The sequence below is a fragment of the Amia ocellicauda genome, chromosome 3, assembly GCF_036373705.1.
Source record: "Amia ocellicauda isolate fAmiCal2 chromosome 3, fAmiCal2.hap1, whole genome shotgun sequence".
In the NCBI taxonomy this organism is placed as follows: domain Eukaryota; kingdom Metazoa; phylum Chordata; class Actinopteri; order Amiiformes; family Amiidae; genus Amia; species Amia ocellicauda.
In genome coordinates this window covers 48,892,364-48,906,784 of record NC_089852.1, presented here as the reverse complement: position 1 = coordinate 48,906,784, position 14,421 = coordinate 48,892,364, and the positions used below count along the sequence as shown (strand labels likewise).

General features: G+C 37.5%; 1 protein-coding gene across 1 annotated transcript; it reads left to right on the top strand.

The window, feature by feature from the left end:
- Positions 1 to 752: 752 nt before the first annotated feature.
- LOC136746931 (lysosomal proton-coupled steroid conjugate and bile acid symporter SLC46A3) lies at positions 753 to 11,556 on the top strand. Its single transcript, XM_066699818.1, has 6 exons — positions 753 to 888; positions 1,724 to 1,941; positions 3,094 to 3,964; positions 5,248 to 5,331; positions 6,473 to 6,629; positions 7,855 to 11,556. The coding sequence occupies exons 2-6, from the start codon at positions 1,753 to 1,755 to the stop codon at positions 7,937 to 7,939; spliced, it is 1,386 nt and encodes a 461-aa protein (XP_066555915.1). The 5' UTR covers positions 753 to 888; positions 1,724 to 1,752; the 3' UTR covers positions 7,940 to 11,556.
- Positions 11,557 to 14,421: the final 2,865 nt, after the last annotated feature.

The following is a 14,421-nucleotide window of genomic DNA, read 5'->3' as shown; positions in this document are numbered from 1 at the left end:
ACAACAGCAAAAATATCAATACACAACTTGTTGCCACAATCTTTGCAGAACAAAGTGCACTGTACTGCTTATAGTGCAATTTATTTATAACAACTTGTGACTCTTACGGAATTCCTTTATCAGCCATTCTCTTTTGTAAAAAGGTAAAGTTTAATTTACCAAATTATTTGTATTCATTAACAATTTAGAAAAAATACACATACACATATGAAGTTACTGATTGAGTCTTTCTTGATGAAATCATTAAACAGTAACATTAGTTCATGCATTATGTTTCTAAAAAGTCACAGATTTGTTTTTTAGTGGAATTAATCATTTACGCATTTGGCACAAATAAAAATAATGCTTATTTCTAAATATACGAAATACATGTGTAAAAACTACAGAATATAAATAAAACCATGGTTGCTGAAAAAATACCTTAATGCTGGAATAACTTTAAACATTAGAAGAGAAATAAAATATATCTGGTAAAAGGTCTGAGCTGTATTTATGTATGTTTATTGCAGTGCTACATTTGTCTCACAGAATCACTGCCAATTTTCTTCACCTGGCTTCTGAATAGCCGTACTGAGAATATTTATATTTAAATTAAGTTTGCATTATAGAGATAGGAGCCCTGCTTTTAAACAAAACATGACTTGCTCCTCTACTATGATGACAAGGCAAATATGAGACACCCCTCCTGTGATTGACCGCAAAGGGAACCAATAGAAAGATAGCGAGCACTTCCATCTGGCCAATCGCGATCACGAAGGACGAACCTCAAGAAATGGAGGTTTTATAATGTCGTGCTGTAAATAATAACACCAGAACTGATATTAAAAACTGACCTTGGAGAGATAACAGAGTATCCTCTTTTGTTCTTTTGTTTCTAGCACCGATGAGGTAACTGGGTTATAGTTTTTTACACAATAATAGTAGCTACATTGTTTGGTGTGTTAGCAGTGCATCTAAATTGAAGATGTATATGTACGTAAATATGTAGGCTACTTATCCAAATCGACTACTTATGGTGAGGTGTTTGGATTTGTATTGACTGTGCTGAATTTGTTAGAAAGTTATAGTACATCAGTGTAATACATGGGCGAAAATGACTGTCAAAAGCGATTAGGAATACCATTCAAAGTATTTGACACGGCCACATCAGTAGCTAACTTTACTGTTGATCTCTCTTGTTGATCTACTAGACTTTGTACAATGCATGTTTTTATTCTTACATTTCACAATAGTTAACATCATGTTTTTTTTATATTTGTTTCAACGCGAGAAAATGACATAGAAATCTCTACTGTTATTTTATTAGAAATTATTCTGGAAGAGATTGTTTCTTACTAATCACTCACTTTTTTATTACTTTTTTCTCTTTAAAAAAACAAACCAAAAATAAATACATATTGTTCTTGTATTATTAGATACTTGTGCTTCTTATGTATTCAGATTAAGGTTTAAGCTTAAGTATGTATTTTCAAAGAATATGATTTGTACATTTTCTTTTGATAGAATAGCATTTGTTTTTGCTAAACAAGACCCAGAAATTCACTCAGCCACAAGCAGAATTATATTAATTATTCATATTCCCATATGTGCAAGAGAAATATGTTACACTGCAAATAATGCAATATGGCATTTAACAAATAACATCCTTCCTTTCCCTATCTCTGTCTTGCCTGTCTGTCTATAATTTATTTGTTTTAACTTTGCTTTTCATCTTTTTTAATAGCTGAAAGGGTGTCTTCTCAAGGTGAAAGAATGAAGGGTCTGTTTCTTGTGGAGCCTGCGGTTGCACTTTATGCATTTGCCAATATGTTGGCATACCCGCTTCTGCAGCAGTACATCTACCGGCGGCTGTGGCAGCAGCTGACCAACTCCACTTACCCAGCCACTGATGAGACGTCCCGCTGCAACAGCAGCAATGCCAACCTCACCAGTGATCATGAGGTGAGTCACTTTGGATGCTGTGTCGGTTAAGACATGGGTCTCTGGGTTTATCCCAGCACATAACAAATGTAGTGGCTCCTCTGTGAGAATGATTTTGTTAGCTCTGGTGAAGTAGAACTTCCAGAATTTATCCCAGGAGGTGGTCAGGCACAACACGAACAAGAGTGGGCACTGAGACAGTTACTGAAGTTTGCCATCTGAGAACAAGACAGCAGGCTCTTCTTTAAAATGCATGAAAAACATGTTTATGAGTTTCAGTCATACATTTAATACTAGCTCAAACCATTTGTATTTGCAGTTTGCAGAATGTATACATTAAGACTTTGCCGGTGTACATTTAGATTAAAAAAAATCCACATTTTGCATAACTGGACATATATATGGTGAATGGAAAAATAATAAGAGACCAGAAATGTAGGTAGTATGTACTGGATACACACCTGGTGCTTTCTGTGGTATTAATATTCTATTCTATTCGAGTTTCCCTTCAAAAGGCGTCGCATTGTGCCTTTATACTTCGATGAGGTTGATGGTTCTGAAAGGCAAAACCGAATTACACTTCTGTTTTTCTTCATAGTCACCTTCCTCTTTTTAATAAGTAAGTATTATTCATATGGTCTTTGGGATTACCCTTGTTTAAAAAATAAAATAGAAAGGAAATATTGTTCATGCGAGTGAAATTAAATCTCAAATACCATTCCCTGTTTCTCTGACTGTCTTCTTCTTTAACATCTGTATTGGTCCCCTCGAGATCTTTCTTAAAATACTGTTACTGTTTACAAACAACAAACAAAACAACAACAAATGTCTCGTGTTTACTAAAACTCTTTATTTTTTTAAATGTAAAATCCTCCATTAAAAATACAATGATCTTAAGGAAGGTGTGCAAAAGTTTGGGTTACCAAACTAGTCCTTACTATTCCTCTTGTGGGAGGTCAACAACAAACATATCTGTCAGCTTTCTCTCATTTATAGCTAGTCAGGCATTGACATTGGCAGGAAATAGAGAGAGAGAGAACAACACACTGGTAAGAAAAGGTAAAACGGTTGGTCGGTGACTTTATAAAAGAGGGTGCAAAGAAAGAAAAGTGTATTATACTTTGTTAAGGCATTTTTTAATTGTTTGTTTCCTTTATTTGTATTTTATTGCAGGATGTCCAAAAAGCAGCTTCCATGTTCTCCCTTTACGTTGAACTGAGTGGCATGATCCCAAGCCTCGTGGTCACTCTCATACTGGTGGCTTACAGTGACCATAGAGGACGCAAGATGACCATCCTTCTCCCTGTCATTGGGTCTCTCATCTACTCCATCACCTTCTTGTGCGTTTCCTTCTTCAACCTGGACATTTACATGCTCGTCGCGGCCAACGTCCTCAGCTCCCTGTTCGGTGGCTTTGGGACGTTTCTGGGCGGCTGCTTCTCCTATGTGGCTGACCTGTGCCAGGACGGCAAGAAAAAGACGCTTCGCATGGCGGGAGTGGATATGGTGCTCGGTTTCCTGTCAGGAGTCGCTTCTTTGTTGACGGGCTATTTCTTGAGGGCGGCTGGGTTTAACTGGCCCTTTTTTGTCACCACCCTGTTTCACTGCATCAACATATTGTACATCATCTTCATCCTGGAGGAGACGGTTCAGGTCTCTATCCTGGGCTCGCAAGAACGCCCCACTCAAAGCCCGTTCAATCACCTTCTGTACGGCATCTACCAGCTCTTTGTTGAATCCAGCCGGAAAACCATCGCCGTCCTTGTCCTTTTGCTCTCAACGTTCACGATCTATTGCTTTGCCAACATGGGAGCGACGTTCATGTTCACCCTGTACGAACTGAACGAGCCCCTGTGCTGGAGCGAGGTGCTGATTGGGTACGGCTCCACTCTCTCCACCATGGTGTTCCTGTCCAGTTTTGCTGGGGTCTACTGTTTTTCACGCTGTCTTCCTGAGATTGCCATTGTGCTCATTGGCCTGCTGTCGGTCATGGCTGGAAATGCGATGGCTGCGTTCTCCAAGACCACCTTGCTGATTTTCCTTGGTAGGTGAATGCATGAGCTTTTCAAAGCTTTCAAACAGTCTTTACACTTACATCCATGTTTAAGAACTAGGTGCAGCTCCACTTACTGTGCTGTGAATATCAGAACGGTCTTTTTATTAATTACAGCAATTCCAAGTGTCAAATGTTTGTTCAGGAACAAAATGTTAGCAGAATTTTATGGACATTGGTGACAGAGTTGGCAAGATTCATAACCACTCACAAATCTCAAATTACAAACCCAGTAAGAAGAGGTTAATTAACAGTCAAATATGCCGTACTGAGTTAACTGGAAATTTACACTTATCTCTTACTTTGTTTGCTTATACGCTGTTGTCTTCTGATAAGATAAGAAAAACAATTATTATGCTACTGTCTGGTAATGTAAAGATGACACTTTTTACAGCCTGTCTTTTACTAGGCCAAGTGGAGTCAAGTTGGCCATGATTGTATTGAAACATTTCATGCAGGTGCTTGGAGTGGTGGTTAGGGCCTGTGGGTTCAGTCTCAGGTCGGGGGGGGCACTGCTGTTGTACCCTTGAGCAAGGTACTTTACCTAGGCTAGATGCTCCTGTAAAAACCCAGCTGTATACATGGGTGATTGTATGAATAAAATAATGTGATACATTGTAACAAAAGTCACTCTGGATAAGGCATGAAAGTATCACATTGCTTCTTAGACAACAAAAAAAATGCTTTAGGTTTCCACAAAGCACCTTTAAAAATGTGAAGTATATTGCAATTAAGTCTATATTACATTTATTGCAATTCTTAGACTGTACAAACTAGACTGTAAAGGCACACTTTATTACACACATTCATTCCATTCAATTTAATTAAATTACACCTCCAGGCACTTACTGACTTACTGTATAACATACATTAACTTCTTTCCCAAGGCCATTCCTGTCCGTTCCTGTTTAGATGCACTCATGGTTTAAACTATCATATAACTTTCCAGAATGATAATTTTGCAGATAAATAAAGCCAGTTAAATGTTGTGTTTCCACTTTAGGAGTTTACCTTTTCTTAAAACTAACACAAAACAACAAAGAAATAGGCTTTACTGTTGTTGTTGCAGGAAATGCTGTATGAATATGGCCCCTTGGAGTTTTTATGAAGTCAAGATTATAATGTAGAAATATTAGTTTCTATGAGTGTTTATAATTAACGTGAACAGTTACTTACTTCAGCTCAGGTTCTTAAACAAGCAGAGTGTGATTGCAATGGTGTCAATGTTATATTTCAGTTTGGCTCCATTTTCTTTTTCTGTTTGTACTTCGCAGTAAGAATACCTCTACTACTTGCCATCATGCCTGCTCCAGTTTTACGGTCCATGATGTCCAAAATTGTTCCAAAATCTAAACAAGGTAAGTGGTGAATGTGAAACAAAGTGGTCCTTGTAGGATTTTAAGATGGGCATCAGCCTCCACCAGCTCTACTTGACTTGGATTTGATCCATGACCTGCTTAGAGTAATGAACTGAATCGCATTTGAGCAATGGCAAGGCAGGATAAATGGGCCTAACCGCTAATTCCAGATTGAGGGAGTGAAAGTAGGAGAAATAACTGCATGGTCTACACTTAAAATATAAACATATACATTAGTAGTGCTGTTGAAAGAGTCTTTAATATTAAACCATGAATTTAAGCAAGGTCCTCAAATAAAGATTTGTTTTAAACACTGTATGCCACAGACATACAGTAAGACCTAATTCTGGCATAGCCATACAATTAAATAGTGGGAGGAATGATAACAATCATAAACCTTATCCCAACATAATGATGGGAACAAATCTCCTCTTACATAACCGTTAAATCCCTTACAGGTTTCACAAACAGGTTCTTGAGAAAATAGCAAAAAGCATGAAATATCCAGCACCCGTCCTTGGCTTATATATAAGAATGCGGCTTGTTAGAAAATAAAAACCTGAAATGTCAGTTTGAAACAGTACACCGTGTAAGCAATACAAGTTGGATGTTGATTGCTTTATTTAATAGAAAGCTGGAACCTGCCTTATTTTTTATTGACAGTTTAACATTCACCGTTGGTAATCTGAGTGCTATCTCCTGACTTTTACAGGACTTTTGGTTCTTACAGGTCTAGACAGCAGACCATAAAAAATCAGGAAGTGTGTGCGCTCTGCAGGGACAGTGTTCGATTTAAAGATGTATTGACAGTAAATATAGTATTTATCAAACCTCCTTAGTTTCCCAAAAGAAACAGCAGAGGTCCCCTTTGTGTAAACTATGTAAAAAGTAAATGTTTGAAATGTTTAATGTAATGAGCTGAAAACCGTTTCAACGAATCATAAAAGCCTAAGGCAGCACACCTGCGTTCTGTTTTCCTAAACTAGTTAATTTTTCAGATAACTTTAGTGTCAAGGATTTAATATCTGTTGACATTAAATGGAGACCATACAAAATAAAAATGTTATAGTCTTTCTTTCAATAAAACATGCATTCTTTGTATGGCGTATTTAAAGCATGCTGCATTTCTCTTCCTTTGCAGGGGCACTCTTTGCCTGTGTGGCCTTCTTGGAAAGCCTAAGCTCCAGTGCAGCCTCGGCTGTGTTTAACAGCATTTATGCAGCAACAGTCACTTGGTTTTCGGGCTTCTGCTTTCTCGTAGCATCCATTTTGTGCCTGATCCCCATGATCCTGATGGGGTGAGTGTCCTAATTTCATAGCTCTTTGCATTTACTGTCTTTGGAGTTAATATGACTCTGGTAGGTCTGTGAGACAGGTGTCTGAGAAGCAGTTGTTTACTAACTCACACTTGAGCAAAACGAACCTTCAAGGTCCATGTGAAAATAGCACGTGGAAAGCATTTGTTAGGGACTTCCCAGAGCGACCCATTTGGATTTTGAGATGGACAGGTCTGTCAGCCTTTTGACAAAGGTGTGACAAAAGCTCTATACACACCAGCAGTGTTTAGATTTGTATTCTGATCAAGTGAGCTGGCTTTTGCTTTATTGTTCTACATCAGTGAAAGCTGAATCCCTCAAGCATACATGTTTGTTTTACGGCACCACGGAGAGCGTTCTTAAGCCCTCGAGCAGCACTCTTCAAAATGCAGGAATGTGGAGTTTTGAGTTGTAGAGAGTCCTTGAAAACGCACATTTCACTAGTCCTCGAGTAGTTAGGAAGGCCAGGAAGCATATTTCCTGACCATGGGTTGCACACAAGGGGGAGCGTATCAGAACAAAGACCATCCACTCGGACACATCATTTCAGCATACGTTCAAGGTCTCCGGATGAACACATTAGCAGCTGACTGTGTTTTTTATTTATAGATCTGTTTTTGAACCAGTCAGTCCTATTGGAGTGATTAGTGCAAGTCTCATGACATTATATAGAAGTGTCATGCGCCAAAGGTTAAGACAACTAGGCTAGGCACAGTGGAAGCCCTAAGTCGGTAATCTGTTTAAGGCTTTAGAAGGTAGGAAAAGCTGGAGCGTAATCCAATGTTCCCAGTCCTTTGATCATTTAAAGTTTTTTTTTTTTTTTTAAAGCAACTGCAGCAAAAAATATGATGAAATCCCCCCCCCCCCATATATTGGAGAAGACAATTGCTCAAACTATTCCACAAACTACTGCTGTAATGTTTCACTGCTCAGAAACGATGGCATGATCTTCCACCCAGATGTGTTCCATCCTCCAGGCTTTGCAGGTGAAGAGCGAAACTGAAATAAACTGAAGATAGAATTAATTGGGTCATCAAGATTTGGGTGAAAAATTTACTTACACCTGCTGGAGGCAAAACAAATGTATTTTGTTTGTATGCCACAATATCGAAAAACCCAGCCATGGCTGCTTGTTTTTGTAACACGTTTTTCTATACAGTTGTGCTTGAAAAACATGCTGAGTCATTGTGCACTTATCTCTTCTCAGTGCGGTGTTTGTAGTGGGAGTTGAAGAGACTAAAGCGACTGAAGGACTTATCGCTGGAGAAGAAACTGACATGCAGGATGACTAAGGGTAATCTCCCTCACATCTGAAAAAAGGCAGTTCAGAAACATACTGCATACTACTGCTAAATACTGTTGCGGTCAAACTTGCAAAAATCTGTGGTCTAAGACAATATATTTTGCTTTGCTTTTCCTTGTTTCCCCACCAGCAGCTTAAAACCACTCAACAATTTAGCATATAACTGCTCTTTTCGACCAAAATGCTGTGGAGTCTAATATGTGACATATGTGGTTTTACACGGCTTCACTTTTATAAGGAATTATAGCCCAAAGTAAGAGAGGGTTGCTGCAAAGTGATGTAATTAAAACTGTGGTCAGCATAAATGTATTGTCTCAATATGTAGATAAAGTTTCACTAGTGTTACAGAAAGAAGGTTGTTTACAAATTGATATATGCATGTTTTTTGGTAATTTTACTTTAATTTTCTTTCTATAATAACTACACATACTGTAGGTATTCTGTTACACAGGATTTGCAGTGTTATCAGTGTCTAAACTTGTTTCATTCTCCTTATATCTTGTGTTTTGACCTGCAACTCTCTGCTAATATCAGCTTTATGAAGGTGTTTCCCTTGAATTGCTGAAATGAGATGCAGAATTTAAATTGGCAGACTGTTGGTTAGGAAACCTCAGATCTGAATATAAACTGTCCATCTGAAAGCTGTGAATACTATCAAGAGTGGGACTGAATAACTACAGAAATGTGCAGGTACAATGAGAGAATAAGGTCTTCCATTTAATTTCCCTTTGAGAAGATTCATTAATTTGAATGTATATGAACTATTGATCAATGCTGCCATTCTTCACTGTATTTCACTAATATTCCATCTTCTAGAAAGTCCATGCCTACATTCTGTGTAAGCTGACATGTTTCAGTTAAATAGACCATATGTTAAATTACTTTGAAGGCATCTCTTAAAGGGGTGGAATTTGTCAAGCCGAAGATTTAAACTTTGATTTAAATCTTCGTCATTGTTATTTGTATTAACTGGAACAGGGTTCAACTGGGGTAATTTTTCGTAGTCATTTTGAAGAAAGGAACAAAAGCCAATTTATACACGTCTGTGCAGGGAACAGGGGAAAAGAAAACTATAGAACTATGCAAGCTGCTTATACCAACCCACACATACACTACAGTTCAAAAGTTTGGGGTCACATAGAAATGTCCTTGTTTTCCATGAAAACATACATGAAATGAGTTTGAATAGTAAATATAGCTAAATTAATAGGAAGTATAGTCATTGACAAGGTTAGAAATCATGTTTTTTAAATTGAAATAATAATTGTGTCCTTCAAACTTTGATTTCGTCAAAGAATCCTCCATTTGCAGCAATTACAGCCTTGCAGACCTTTGGCATTGTAATTGTCAATTTGTTGAGGTAATCTGAAGAGATTTCACCCCATACTTCCTGAAGCACCTCCCACAAGTTGCATTGTGGGACAACAGCTCAATAGGGTTGAGATCCGGTGACTGTGCTGGCCCTCCATTATAGACAGAATACCAGCTGACTGCTTCTTCCCTAAATAGTTCTTGCATAGTTTGGAGCTGTGCTTTGGGTCATTGTCCTGTTGTAGGAGGAAATTGGCTCCAATCAAGCACCGTCCACAGGGTATGGCATGGCATTGCAAAATGTAGTGATAGCCTTCCTTCTTCAAGATCCCTTTTGCCCTGTACAAATTTCCCACTTTACCACCACCAAAGCACCCCCAGACCATCACATTGCCTCCAGCATGCTTGACAGATGGCGTCAAGCACTCCTCCAGCATCTTTCATTTGGTCTTCGTCTCACAAATGTTCTTCTTTGTGATCCAAACACCTCAAACTTAGATTTGTCTGTCCATAACACTTTTTTCCAATCTTCCTCTGTCCAGTGTCTGTGTTCTTTTGCCCATCTTAATCTTTTCTTTTAATTGGCCAGTCTGAGATATGGCTTTTTCTTTGCAACTCTGCCTAGAAGGCCAGCATCCCAGAGTCGCCTCTTCACTGTTGATGGTGAGACTGATGTTTTGTGGGTACTATTTAATGAAGCTGCCAGTTGAGGACCTGTGAGGCGTCTGTTTCTCACTCTAACTAGACACTCTAATGTATTTGTCCTCTTGCTCAGTTGTGCACCGGGGCCTCCCACTCCTCTTTCTATTCTGGTTAGAGCCAGTTTGCGCTGTTCTGTGAAGGGAGTAGTACACAGTGTTGTATGAGATCTTCAGTTTCTTGGCAATTTCTCGCATGGAATAGCCTTCATTTCTCAGAACAAGAATAGACTGATGAGTTTCAGAAGAAAATTCTTTGTTTCTGGCCATTTGAGCCTGTAATCGAACCCACAATTGCTGATTCTCCAGATACTCAACTAGTCTAAAGAAGGCTAGTTTTATTGCTTCTTTAATCAGCACAGCAGTTTTCAGCTGTGATAACATAATTGCAAAAGGGTTTTCTAATAATCAATTAGCCTTTTAAAATGATAAACTTGGATCAGCAAACACAATGTGCCATTGAACACAGTACTGATGGTTGCTGATAATGGGCCTCTGTACGCCTATGTAGATATTCCATTACAAATCAGCCGTTTCCAGCTACAATAGTCATTTACAACATTAACAATGTCTACACTGTATTTCTGATCAATTTGATGTTATTTTAATGGACAAAAAAATTGCTTTTCTTTCGAAAACAAGGAAATGACCCCAAGCTTTTGAACAGTAGTGTATATTTATTGTGGGATGGTGGTTTTATAAGATATTTTGTAGCCATATAAAACCTTAGTTGTCTTGAGGTAGTATAACTAATGAAAAGGGAAAATGTTTAAAAGGTTTTATCATAATTGATAAGGCTTGTCTGGTGTTAATTTAATTGATTTATTTCATATAGGAATATGCTTTGAGAGTATGTGACAGAATAGAATATTAGAGCTTTCCTTACCTCTTAAGTGATCATGTTTACAGTAATTATGCTTTTTTTGGGGCACTTTTTTTGGCAACACAATGTAATGGTGTAAATTGGTGGCATTACTAGAGGTCTTTTGCTTTCCTTTTATCTTTGTAGACATTCCTCTACTGAAAACCTTTTGTGGTTTTGATCCTAACCTTCACTTTACATTGTATTTTAGTTATAATTGCTTTATAAATATAGGTTAAATAATATATGATTATATATGATTGTTATAGTTTTTTGTACTAGTGAAGTAGAAATGGATTTCAAGTAAATATTGCAGAGTTCAACAATAATGAACTGTATGAAGTATTGTTTTAAATTGGGCATATACAAAATAAAATGCAGTTTCTTCTGTGAATCTGCAAATAAATAAATTAAATCTGTGAAGAACTGAAATGTTACATTGCATTGCATACATATTTGTATTCAACATTCGTAAGAACCGGAAAACATTATGCACTTATGTCAAATTAAAAAATACAATGAATGCCAGAATCAGGTATTAAAGCAGTTCTGTAGCACTTTAAAATGTTAACATGAACATTAAAATATGAAAACTGTGGACTTATAGCCTTGTGTTTTTTCATTATCCAGATTGCTGAAAGCTGTGTTATACAGATGCTTGGCAAGACTTAAATACATGAAATACTTGTTAAATTCTGTTCACTATTCTTTCAATAAAATATAATGCATTTACAATTTAGTTATTTTATTATTTAATTGAAATATGCAATTGATTGTTTAAAACAGTAGGATTAGGAAACATTTAGCCTATTACAGATTTAATTACAGTATGTGGATGTCTGTTGTTCATATCAATTTAACATTCCAAACTGTGTGCTCTATAAAGTTGATTCAGTTACTGAACACATTGGCAGTAAATGTAATTTGTTTTAATGCTCTTAGAAATGTACTAAACCTATTGTATCTAACAGGTACAATGTTTAGTTTTTTTCCACAGCATAATTAAACAAAACTAAATCTATGCAATGTAATTCCTGCTTGACTTTAAGGTAAGTACCTTTTCTGGAACCATGTCGGTCAAATATGTCTTGGATTATAATTTACAGGGCCCATGCTTTCTCTAATGCATGACAGGCACGCTTTTACACCCTGTGTGGATGAGATTAGCAGTCCTATTCTGTGGGAATGCAGCCCATTCCTGGCACAGAGTCAGTACCTGGGTGTCCCTGTTAGCTATTCTGTGAGGATGCTTCTGCAGAGATCAATCAGTGATAGCCCATATAGGATACCTGCTTAATGGGATTTGTGTCTGGTGTTGACTAGCCTATGGTGTTTCAAGTCATTGAAAGGTTTGAGCCACATTGGGGTATGGATTTCTAAATATCTTGTCTCCGAAACAGTCCTCTGATATACAGGATGTTCCTTACGGATTATTGTGTGAGGAATGCAGAAATGACTCTGTTCCAAAATAAAGTGGGTAAATAACAATTGCAAATCATAATTGTGTGTTAGAAATGTTTATGTATGTCTTTTCTTTCAAATTCTGCTCAGCCTTCTACTGCAGCTTTCTGTTTGACGCTGTTACGTAAGAAAATAAAATCTTAACTCTTGCTAACCGATGCAGTTTTTAATTTACAAGTTTCCCTTTTAACATTGCCGTAAAAGGGATATACTTTGGTAGGCTACTATTCAGACACTGTAGTGCCAACAACTGCCCATTCAGCTCGAATAATAGTCAATGCTTTAAATGTACATTTGGTCATTTATTCTCTTCCTCTCTTACAGCTGCAGTCTTTTTTCCTATGCACAATGATTTACTACCTCTCACTTTTGCCACTGCAAAGACACAGTTTCCAAAGGTGAAACAGCACACAAAAGATTATGAAACCATTACACGAGCCAGGGCACCAATTTAACTGAAACTGTTGAAGTAAAGTAAGTCTGAATTCTTTGCCTTAATGGTCCCTGGCTGTGAAAACCTTCCCCCTGTGGGTATAGGTTTTCATTAAGCGGTAAAATGTTTTCTAGTTAAGGTTTGCGCATGCTGCATCGATTAAGACTTTCCTCACTCTTACACTGCATGCCATTATACACACTTGAAGCTAAAGAAACTTAGCATTCAGTGCCTTTTTGTTTTAAGTTAATAGTACAGAGAATATTTAAATGAAACCTAATTATAACTAGGATTTAGCTTCTCCTTTTACATAAGATTGCTAATAATTTTTCTCCTTTTATACTTCCGTGAGATCCAGCTATAGCATAGCCGGAGATTACTACAAAAAGGCCCATCGCATTCTGAAGGAAGATAACAAAAATCACTCAGGACATGTAACTCCCCCAGGTATCTGCTTCTCTCTCTATCTCTCTCTCTCTCTCTCTCTCTCTCTCTCCGCCACACTGATCCTGGGAACATTAGACCTCAAATACAATAGACTTGAATTCCCGTTCATCAGTTGCACCACTTGGGTGTAAGTTGTTTTGAGTTATGTCTGAGCTTAAGTCTTACGCCTCACGAGGAACTGGTGTGAGGAAAGAATTACAGGTGTAGCTTATTTAAATGGTCAGAGCTGTAGGAAAACAATTAAATCATTTAGTGAATCAACACTACAAGTCACAACCAGTTCAGGGTCCCATATCAGTGTTAAAGATCTTTATTTTTCATAGCATGTCATCAACATAGATTTTTAATTCGGTTAATAAACTGGGTAAATTATGTACCTTGCAATCTGAATAAATGGGAGAGTGATATTATACACATTTGTTTATATATGTATATATGTGTGTTTGTGTACATTAGTGTTTTCCTACAGCATCATTCATAATTTACAACAAAAGATTGAAAACCCTTAGTTAAATACTCAACCTCCCTTCTTAATGAGACAAGTGAAGTTTTTCTTTTGAATCACAAAATCACACAGATTGACACAAAAGCAATATGCAGTTTCCTGGTTTACAGTTTTGTACATTCAAATCAGCCACCAGAGGGCAGCCCTGTTCTTAATACAAAATAAACATCACCCTCAGTGTCAATTGGTGGTACAGCTCAGAGGTATTTCTGTGGTGAACTAATGAAAGCAGATTATATTTGTGTCAAATATACAACCTTCAGTATTGTTGTAATGCAATGCCCCAATACAGTTTGATTCTCCAGTCAATGCTGGGAAAACGCGAAAAGCTAAAATAATAGATCCTTACATTTGATATTTTGCAAAGTATCCTAAGATTGGTGCCAAGTGGCTAAAGAGACGTAGAATTCGTGGGAGGGCTCTCATTGGGGGGAAATGATATAGTTCTCCTTGGGGTTGCAAGGATTTGGAGATTTGGAGGTTGAAATCACGTTAAACAGGAAGAAAAGGAAGCTGAAGTCTTGAAATGAATATCGAGGATGGAGGAAAGCGGTGGAAGGGGAGAGGTCATTTAGATCACTGATGCATGTCCTGATTCAATGCCAGATCTGTGGCTTCGCAAAATTTCCCTGTAGTCTGTAACCTCAAATTTACTGTAATGTAATGAAGTCCGAAAGCTTTAATGAAATATCCCTTAAACAACATATCTTCTCGTTTATAAAGGCTCAGTTCTCTGCACCTCCTTGATCCCCAT